Consider the following 10,249-nt stretch of genomic DNA (forward strand, 5'->3'; position numbering starts at 1 on the left):
CTGCAGACCATGTCTTGTGCTATAATATGTGATTAGAAAAATGTCAAGGAAGGCCTACTAGAAAATCTAAACTTTATTTGGGGTTAATCAGAGGCACTTTAAATTGTGGCAGGTGTGTGGTGACTCTAACATAATTTTGAATGTGATTAATTCTGAACACAGCCATATCCCCAATTATGTTTAAAAGGGTGTACGCACTTGTGCAACCACATTAGCTCAGTTGTTTATTTTTAGTTCCCCATTGCAAATATTCTATTATTTTTCAATTATGTTATATATGTCATAGCTCACATTAATGGTGGAAAATGTTTTGAAATGATATATCTTGATTTAATTTTTTCCATCACAAAAACCAGGCATTTGGACAGGAGTGTGTAAACTTTGAGACAATTCTTCCTACCTTCCATCCTTCCTTCTGAGCTCCCTCCCTCACTTCCTTTAATAAGGTACAGTAATTTTAAAAGTTTATACTACGTTTGGCCCACCTTAATATATATACTGTACGGTACAATGCGTGCAGCACTGTGCATTTACACAAACTACCAGCAGATGGCGGATGTATGTACGTCAGTGACTTCCGGGGAACGAAAATAGTGGCGGACCAATATGGCGGCGCACCATAACAGCAACTTGTGTGTTGAACGGTAAAACTACTTACGCGTGATTATGTTAAATGTGGATGATAACCAGTATTATCTGCGCCAGTGATTATACATTAGTGCAACAAAGGCAACACGCTTATATTAGCTTTGAGGGCTCTAACGGACACTTGAGCAATGTGGGGTGAAATCGAACCACCCGTTAAAATACAACCCACGCCGTCTGATAAATGTGTTAAGGACGACCAGCGCACAATACCTGAGAACCCGTTGATACTGCTCCGTATTCCCCACAGTGACGATCCAAAACCACTGCAAGATACCCAGGTGAGCCAAAAGCATTAGGTACAATCACAGAGGTGGCAAAAGTACTCATTTAGGAGTACACAGGTAAAAGTTGAAGCACTGAATGTACTTAAGTACAAAAGTCAGTTATGTGCAGTACCCGTTTTGATAACTTGCACAAAATTTTTGTAGAGATTAGCTGCATAGTGCATCTACTGAGTAGACGAACAATAACAACAAACAAACAAAAACATCACTGGATATGCAAAAAACCGTGTTCCCATAGATTTGCTAACGTTGTGAACTGACGAGCAAAGCATGCTAAATTGGCCATTATTGATGTTGAAAAAATACTCCTTGTATGCGGTCTTTGCATTTTTGGAAACTAAAGAGTACAAAGTACCGGCATTTCTTTCAAGTGTAAGGAATAAAAGTAAAATGTTATAAGAAAAATAAGTACAGATACCTGAAAATTTTACTTAAGTATACTTCCCACCACTGGCTTTGTAAAATGAGCACTCTATTGTATTTTACTGAGGTCTCCTATATTGGCTTGATTTGACCCCAAGGTGTCTCAAGATGTCCCTGCTGATGTCCACGCCTTGTTGGAGGCTGTAGTTGCGAGTGGAAGCCAAGTAAAGAGTCAGCAGATAGGAGATGCGGAACTGACAACAGAGGAACGTAGAAAGGAGCTACTTCATCAATACGGGAGCAAACCACTGGTCTTCCTGGAGCGCTATCATGTATGTGCACTGTTCTCTGTCTGCCCTTCAGTTTACATAATAAATACATAACAAAAGAAGTGGCAAAAGTACTCACACTCTCTACTTATGTAGCAGTACAGAAACTTGTGTAAGAAAAAAGACCTGTAAAAGTAAATGTACTGATTCAGTACTTTCAAACAAAAGTAAGAAGTTAACGATTGAAATATATTTAAGTACAAAAATAAAAATAAATATAACCTTACACAGGATCTTATTTCTTCATTATATTTACTGCCAATTAAATACAATATTATATATAATACCTATTTTGATAACTTGGCACAACCACAGAAAGCTTATGCACACACAATCTCACAACCTCTAACTTAAATAGTGCTCAAACAGAAGGGAAAAAAAATCATGTTACATGTCTCAAGTAGTTTAAGAGTTAGCTAGCATTGACCTTTATGGTATCAAAATGTGTTCCAATAGCTTCGCTTATGTTATAAACTAAGTATCAAAAAGATTTATAATTGCCTATGGCACAAGATGGCATGTAGATAAAGCTCTTCAACACACTTCAACATAGTTTCGTGGCACCGAGATGCCACAAAATAGCGGCAAAGCAATTCTTTATACTAGACATTGATTTCTCTTGAGCAGAAAACGGCAAATAGTTGAGTTTTCATCAAATTGCAGAGCATAGTTTCCCAAAAAAGTTCTGCGAATAGGTGAATCTAAGTATATGTATGATGTGGAAAGACTTTGTTTAAATGACCTGTTTCCATTTGCAGAGTATAGGGCCCAGCCGGGCACAGCCCGAAAGGGTAACATGGGTCCCCCTTCCCATGGGCTCACCACCTGTGGGAGGGGCTATAGGGGTCGGGTGCAGTGCGAACTGGGCGGTGGCCGGAGGCAGGGACCTTGGCGATCCGATCCCCGGCTACAGAACCTGGCTCTAGGGACGTGGAATGTTACCTCTCGGGCAGGGAAGGAGCCCGAGCTGGCAGTGCACCATCAACACTGTGTATAGTGGGGATGGGGCGCTGCTGACCTCGACTCGGGACGTTGTGAGTCGGTGGGGAGAATACTTCGAAAACCTCCTCAATTCCACCGACACGCCTTCCCATGAGAAAGCAGAGTCTGGGTTCTCTGAGGCGGGCTCTCCTATATCTGGGGTTGAGGTCACCGAGGTGGTTAAAAAGCTCCTCGGTGGCAAGGCCCCGGGGGTGGATGAGATTTGCCTGGAGTTCCTAAAGGCTCTGGATGTTGTGGGGCTCTCCTGGTTGACACGCCTCTGCAACATCGCGGGGACATCGGGGACAGTGCCTCTGGATTGGCAGACTGGGGTGGTTGTCACCCTTTTTAAGAAGGGTGTGTCCCAACTACAGGGGGATCACACTACTCAGCCTCCCTGGTAAAGGTCTATTCAGGGGTGCTAGAGAGGAGGGTCCGTCGGGAAGTCGAATCTCAGATTCAGGATGAGGAGTGTGGTTTTCGTTCTGGCCGTGGAACAGTGGACCAGCTCTACACCCTCGGGGTTCTTGTTCACAAGTGAGGGAAGAATGGAACGGGAGACCGACAGGCGGATTGGTACAGCGTCTGCAGTGATGCAGACTTTGTATTGGTCCGTTGTGGTAAAGAAGGCGCTAAGCCGAAAGGCGAAGCTCTCAATTTTCCGTTCGATCTATGTTCCTACCCTCACCTATGGTCACGAGCCTGTGGGTCGTGACCGAAAGAACAAGATCCCGGATACAAGCGGCCAAAATGAGTTTCCTCCGCAGGGTGTCGGGGCTCTCCCTTAGAGATAGGGTGAGAAGCTCGGTCATCCGGGAGGATCTCAGAGTAGAGCCGCTGCTTCTCCACATCGAGAGGAGCCAGATGAGGTGGCTGGGGCATCTGATTCGGATGCTTCCCGGACGCCTCCCTGGTGAGGTGTTCCGTGCACGTCCCACCGGCAGGAGACCCCGGGGACGACCCAGGACACGCTGGAGAGACTCCGTCTTTCGGCTGGCCTGGGAATGCCTCGGGATCCCCCTGGAAGAGCTGGATGAAGCGGCTGGGAAGAGGGAACTCTGGGCGTCCCTGCTAAAGCTACTGCCCCCGCGACTTGACCTTGGATAAGCGGTTGAAAATGGATGGATGGATTTGCAGAGTTAATAACTTTTTGCAACCCTTAGTTTCAACCTCATCTCATTCATTTCCTACATTTCCAGAGATGCCTAAAGCCGGTGCATCTGCCAGCTTTTTCCCATGTCAGCACTGACCCACGGGCTCAGCACTATTGTGAAGTGATCCAGAGGCAAGCAGCAGGGAACACCCACAAGACGCAAGTTCGAAACCAGCGGTACGCTGCACTCATGGCACTGCAAAAAGGTAGTGGATTTTTTTCTAAAATTCTATAAACAGTGCATTCATCCTCTCTGTACTGGAATTTAAATTACAAGCTTGAAAGATTTGGTAAGCGCTTGCTGAGATAAATACAACAAGCCAAAACAACAATAACAAGAATTGTAATGCTGTTTACCCAGTCAACCAAGTGATGTTTAATTTTCTTTTATACTCTTTTCTTAGAGGGTCAGTATTTCAGTGAAGAACAGATGCGAACCAGGGAGCCACTGCTGTATGAACAATATATTGGACAGTACCTAACTGATGAGGAGGTAACAGTATAATTTATTTAATCACCTATATTTTTCTTTCTTTTTGACAGTTTTAACTTTATCTCACTTGGATTTGTATGAAGGAATACAATAGAAGGAAAAAAGTGTGAAACTATGAGAGGGAAAATTTCAATAAGGTTTTGAGAAATACGTTTTCATGTTATGAATGTTTTTTTTTTTTTTTTACAAAATGTGTGCCCCAATTTTAACACGTAAATGTCAAAATTTCCACACAAACCTATACATAACAATACGAGATGAGCAACTATGGTGTCTCTCTAGAGACCTGACCTATATTAATCAAGTATTATTATTAAATATTTGCTAAACTCACTTCTACTTAGAAAGAGTTGGTTTCCTTATGTGTAGTTTTCTTAGGAACAGACTCAAACATCTGTGCAATCATAGTGACAATGGTGTTGACATCGTCTAATCACCAGTACTTGATTTTTGTAAAACGATGACTTTATTGCCATGAGATTACTATCCCCCCCCCCAAACAATTATATTTTCCTGACAATAATCCCCCCCCAGAGAGTTATGACAGCCTTCCTAATTTGTATAAAATACATTTATTTTACAATTTAGGTGATAGAGCGCGCCCACGAGGCCATGTTGGGTGGTGCACAAGAAGGACAGGAGGCATCAGCGGGAGCCGCAGGAGGCCTGACACACCTCCTCCTTAACTCTTACCAAGAGCGTCTCATCCAAAATCGTCTGCAGGAGGAGCAGGATAGAGAGGAGGGTGCACGGGAAGAGGACGAGGATGAGGAGGATGAAGGCAAGAGATGCAAGAGCTTTCGTTAGAAAAGAAGACAATAAATGCTATTACTGAAATTATCTTTTTTGTGTGTGTCTTTCTCCATGTGTGTCTGAACATTCCTACTGAAGAAAACAGAGTCCACGAGAAGACTTGGGAGCCGACCTCTGAGGAGAAAGCACTACTTCGGGAGGAGTTCATCAGTCAGATGCACCATCGCTTCCTTGATGGTAAAGACACGGACTTCAACTACAGGTCAGTATGCACGCAAAACACTTGAGTTATCTTCAAGCTACAGGCACCAGACATTTCTTCAAAACATTTATTGGAAAGTTCTTGGGCAGCAGACTAACCACGTTTCGTGTGTTCAGAAAAACAATTTGCTACAAACTGCTTGTGATTTGGGTTTAGTTTTGGTGAAGTGGGATTAGTACTTTACAGTATTAGTTTTTCCAAAAATTATAGTTTAGAATTTGTAAATGAGATTGAATACCTGTATTATGTAAATCAATCATTTAAGACTAACCATTCCACCTCATGTTCTGGATTGTGTTTGGATGGAGGATAATGTTCAAAATAGTTTTTCTATCTTGGTTGGTGGGGATAAAGATTTGTTTATTTATTTTATAGAAATTAGAGGCAAGATTCTCCTTTGTCTCAATCTTTTCTGCTCCAAACACAAATCCTCATGCTTGGGAGGAGATTTTACTGGGTTACAATAGAGTAAAAACATTTAGAGCTATTATCTTTTTTCAACTTACTTTGTGCTTAGATGTATGTTTTAGTAAGGGATTGGCATATAGGAATTCAGTTGTGAACTTGATTGTTTCTTTATTCCATCTTAAAGTAACTGAGCAAAAATGCATTTTTGCAATGCACTACATCTTTGCTGGCAATTCTTCAATTCAAGTAGAATTTTTGAAACAATGGGATAAAGGCATTGAAAAAAAGTTTAGAATAATGGTAAGTCTCCCATTCCCTTAAAAATCGTTTTCATCAATTGTGTGCTTTTGTGTCTCCATGATAGCGAAGTGGACGAGAACCCTGACTATGACAACCTTGACATCGTCAATAGAGATGCAGAGGAAAAGTACTTTGATGAAGACGATGAGGAAGAAGATGAAGAAATTATGGCAGAATAGTGACCACAGGGATGATAAATCATAAAGTTAAGTGGTCTATTTGTGTTATGTTGCACAAAAATGCATATACTTACAATATGTAATAAATGTTTTTGGTATTTTTTATGATGATTTTTCTCATGGGAAACACAAACCCTACTGGCAAGAGTAAACTGGCCAAAATGTTTTGTTGATTAGTATAAGATACTTCATTAGGTACAGATGCACAATCTAATGAGATTCAGTACAAGAGCTTTATAAAACAGATGATTAGCTCCACACACTGCAAACTATATTTGCCCTTCTTGCATTGTATCTCATGCTCAGGTTGGGCTGGTTTGTAGTAGCTTTTGTCTTGAAAACAACAAAAACAAATGTATATTACTTGTCATCATGAGGAACAATATTTTAGAAATGATTAGTCAACATGGCTGTAAGTCTATTTAATTAGAAAGGATCATAGTTTCACTGTTAAATTGGTGGTGTCGAACTAATTTTTGTCACAGTCCACATCATGGTTATGGTTTCTCTTAGAGGGCCGTTATGACTGATAACTACATCCAATACACAATTGGCCCCACATGTTTTTTTTTTTATTAAATAACCACTATATATAAGTCTACACACCCATGTTAAAATGCCAGACTTTGGTGATATAAAAAAATGAGACCAAGAAAAATGATTTCAAAACATTTTCCACCATCAATGTGACCTATAACTTGTACAAATCAATTGAAAAAAATTACTCTTATCGAGAGAGAAGATATAAATATTTATAAAGATAAACAATTGAAATAATGTAGTTGCACAAGTGTGCACACCCTCATAAACGTGGATGTGGCTGTTTTCAGAATTAACCAAACACATTAAAACCGATGTTAAATGGGAGTCAGCACACACCTGTCACCATTACACACCTGTCATCATTTAAAGTGCCTCTGACTAACCAGAAATACATTTAAGATGTTCTAGTTGTCTTTTCCTGACATATTTGCTTTCTAGCAAAACCATGAAGGTTTTGCGCTAACGCTGACGGCTATTGTGTACAGTTCATAATGCCCTCCACCTTGTCTAAGGCCCCTGTTCTAGCTGAAGAAAAACAGCCATGTTTCATTGGACCATAACAAAATCTCCCAACCAAATGTGGGAAAATGTGTATTTGTATGTGTGTTCAGCAAACATCTCTTAAACTATACAATATCACATCGATTAATGGATGGCTAACCCCTGTGGTAACGTGTAAATCTTGTTGAGAGGTAGGGAATACAAAAAGAGTGAGCAGAAAGAACTTTCATGGCTAACTAGTTTCAACATTTAACATGAGCCCTTCTTTCTTCACTTTCTATCAGCCAGCCTCTGTAGTAGGGCGATGACTGTGTCCTGTTTGGAGGAGAGCAGTTCCAGGGCTGTAGCGATCCTGCACAGGGACTTTCCCATCCGCACCTCCCTCCTCTCACGTCGCCTTTCTCTGGCTTCCATCCGGCCACGAGCTACACCATCTAGGTCAATCTGCTCCTCCCTATGCTTTAATATCTCCTGGTAGAAAGAGGAGCCGTGCTGCTCATTTCCCATGTGGCCTTCAAGTCCTGATATGGCTGATGTGGAAACAGAGGATGTGAGAGAGGAGCATGTGGAGGGGAAATTGGAAGCGAGGTTTTGGTTGTTGCTACGGCGGAAGCATATGACATCTGTTGGGAAGGACAGAGCGTTGCGGGATGCGTTCAGGTCTGTGTTGACGGTGGACACAAGAGAAGGGGAGGCGGTTTGTGTAAAACAAGGTGAGGAGATAAATGATTGTGTTGGATCAGTGGAGGCCAGATGACGGTTGGATGTTACAATGTCCCTGTTAAGGACTATCAGGGGTTTGAGGTCCGGACTTTCTGTTTGGCGAACAGCTGACATTGATGCAATGGCACCAGTGCTACTACTGCTGACAGCAGCCTGACCCTTGACCCCTGATTCCACTTGAAGCGACGTGGGGAAGTTCCCATTAGGACGGACGACGGTGGTGGGCGGCGGAACGTGTAATCTTGGTGCGACCTTTGCCGAGGCTTGTGTGATGATAGCTCCACTGCCTTTGCCGCGTTTGTTGCTGCTGTTGTAAGAACCCACAGTGTCACAGAGCGTGGCATCCATCAGCTGCAACATGGACAAGCGTTTGAGCTCATGTAACTTTCATTTATTGTATGTATTCACAGCATGGGCCAGCTGTGATTGACTGGCAACCAGTCCACTATTCCAGGGTCTACTGTGCCTTTTGCCTCAAAAGTAAGCTAGGATCGACTCTAGCTCACCTGTGAAAATTGATTAATCAGCAGTTCACTTATGTTTACACTTTTATGACTATTATACCAAATATTTGGAGGTCAACCAGCACCCCTGAATACATTTTATTTAAACTTAGGCGATTCTCTATAATTTTATTATCTTTACCACACAAACAGAAAAAGGTTTTTTTTCGGACCATCATACTCACATCAAAGAACTCCCAGGATGTTTTGGCGTGTCCCGTCTCTCGACTGCGATCTTTGACCCTTTTGTACGTGACAATCAGGTTGTTCCACTTGCGGCGAATCCTTTCAACAGGAAGGAAGTGCCCCTTGGCGGCCAACTCCTCCTGGACGCTCTGGAAGAGCTGTGAGCGCTCCCGGGTTTCATACAGGCCCCACCGGCGGCCGACCGCATCAATCAGACACAAAACAGCCTTGGAGGAGAAATCGGAACCGAGGGGAGGAGCAGATGGCATCACTGAGGCTGGGGGAAAAACACACAGCAGGGAAACTTTTTAACGATTTGAAACACAAACCAAAGAGTATTCATCACTCAAATTTGCTCTAAACAAGCTTGTAGAGTCCAACCAGAATTGCTAAAAAGAAGTAAGGTGCCTGAAAATCAGTTTATATTTAGGCACATCTGAAACTATCAATCAGCCAATCGAATGGCAGTAACTTGGTTGGTTGTCACAATTTTCCATGAGTTCTGATTTCAAACTCATTTTGTTGTTAAAAATAAATGCAGGGGTAATTGTGTGATTGTAATCATAATGAGATGGCTATCCATTATATGATATTCAGTCATAACGGCCCTCTGAGGGAAATCATAACTATGTGGCCCACGATGAAAATGAATTCGACACTCATTGCATAGGCCAAAGAACATCATTGCATGTGCCAAACACGCCCACGGGGCTGGCTGTTCAAAATGCAAACTATGAGCTATGGAAATGGCTTAAACAAGCGCATTTAGGTAATGGCCAATTAAAGTATGTAGCTTCAGATTATGTACGTTTTTCCTTATAAAAAAACAAAAAAACCTAAAATGTGTTCTCACTGTTTTTTTTCTTTCAGAAAGATGGGGGGATTCGGAGATACAGTCAGTCAGTACTGTACATGCTTTTCATTGGACAGCAGCGCCATCTGGCGGAGGACTGCTCTCCTGTCCCTATTTTTCATTCGGCGAATGCGTGATGTAAATACAGTAATATAAAAATAAAATAAACGAGGTGAAGTGAGCACTCACACAGTTGTGCATCAGTCGTTGCGGTGATAGCTGCGTGGCGCGCCGATAGCACCCCCATCTCCTCTGCAGTGTGATCCGGCGCTCCTCTTCCTCCTCCTGCGCATGCAGGGTCGCTGCAGGGCGCAGGCGAGCCTTGGCTGCCAAAAACCAGCGCAAATTGCTTTTCATCTCCCTCCTCCCTTTTGACGTGCACGGTTGCAGCGTCGCAGCTGCCTCGTTGTAGACCGGTGGCCTCCATGGCGGACACACACGCACACGCATACGCGTGCACACACAAAGAATCACACAAACCTAGAGAGGGAGGTGGCTGCGCAGGCGTTCAATTCGGAAAAAGTTTCGAGATGGTGGATTTCAGACGAATCCAGATGCGTTTAGCAGAGATTATTCCACCACATTACACGCGTGTGTGATGGACACACGTCACCTCGGTGTGTGCGTGAGTGCATGTGAGAGAGTATGTGCGTTCAGAGCAGCACAGACATGGCTGCGCTGCGGCTGCCCACAATCTGGCGGCTGCGCAGAGCGGCTGCGCAGTCAGCACAGCCTCGTTAGGAGCTGTGGCGTCACTGACAGGCGCACAAGTCTCCTCGCTGGTCCA

General features: G+C 43.0%; 2 protein-coding genes across 3 annotated transcripts; one reads left to right on the forward strand and one right to left on the reverse strand.

The window, feature by feature from the left end:
- Positions 1-558: 558 nt before the first annotated feature.
- Positions 559-9,650, forward strand: ccdc97 (coiled-coil domain containing 97). Of its 2 annotated transcripts, none has more exons than XM_061749872.1 (8): positions 559-926; positions 1,454-1,627; positions 3,805-3,964; positions 4,163-4,251; positions 4,840-5,032; positions 5,143-5,266; positions 6,039-6,179; positions 9,480-9,650. In XM_061749872.1, exons 1-7 carry the CDS (start codon positions 777-779, stop codon positions 6,151-6,153), a joined length of 1,005 nt encoding a protein of 334 aa, XP_061605856.1. In that variant the 5' UTR covers positions 559-776; the 3' UTR covers positions 6,154-6,179; positions 9,480-9,650. The 2 variants fall into 2 exon arrangements, with proteins under 2 accessions (XP_061605856.1, XP_061605857.1); XM_061749873.1 differs by having other exon boundaries at positions 9,484-9,650.
- LOC133466305 (uncharacterized) lies at positions 6,727-10,213 on the reverse strand. The gene is made up of 3 exons (XM_061749871.1): positions 9,652-10,213; positions 8,609-8,886; positions 6,727-8,271 (listed from the first exon to the last, which is right to left on the reverse strand). The coding sequence occupies exons 1-3, from the start codon at positions 9,887-9,889 to the stop codon at positions 7,468-7,470; spliced, it is 1,320 nt and encodes a 439-aa protein (XP_061605855.1). The 5' UTR covers positions 9,890-10,213; the 3' UTR covers positions 6,727-7,467.
- Between the last annotated feature and the right edge of the window lie 36 nt (positions 10,214-10,249).

Source organism: Phyllopteryx taeniolatus, chromosome 16 (assembly GCF_024500385.1).
Source record: "Phyllopteryx taeniolatus isolate TA_2022b chromosome 16, UOR_Ptae_1.2, whole genome shotgun sequence".
NCBI classification, from domain to species: domain Eukaryota; kingdom Metazoa; phylum Chordata; class Actinopteri; order Syngnathiformes; family Syngnathidae; genus Phyllopteryx; species Phyllopteryx taeniolatus.

Bases quoted from the DNA above. Each gene is read 5' to 3' on its own strand.
- ccdc97 (XM_061749872.1), top strand. From the start codon at position 777: ATGTGGGGTGAAATCGAACCACCCGTTAAAATACAACCCACGCCGTCT. The intron at 5,033-5,142 runs GCAAGAGATGCA...TTCCTACTGAAG, and splicing joins CGAGGATGAGGAGGATGAAG to AAAACAGAGTCCACGAGAAG. The intron at 5,267-6,038 runs GTCAGTATGCAC...TCTCCATGATAG, and splicing joins GACACGGACTTCAACTACAG to CGAAGTGGACGAGAACCCTG.
- LOC133466305 (XM_061749871.1), bottom strand. From the start codon at position 9,889: ATGGAGGCCACCGGTCTACAACGAGGCAGCTGCGACGCTGCAACCGTG. The intron at 8,887-9,651 runs GTGAGTGCTCAC...TTTTTCCCCCAG, and splicing joins AACGACTGATGCACAACTGT to CCTCAGTGATGCCATCTGCT. The intron at 8,272-8,608 runs GTGAGTATGATG...TCCATGTTGCAG, and splicing joins CATCCTGGGAGTTCTTTGAT to CTGATGGATGCCACGCTCTG.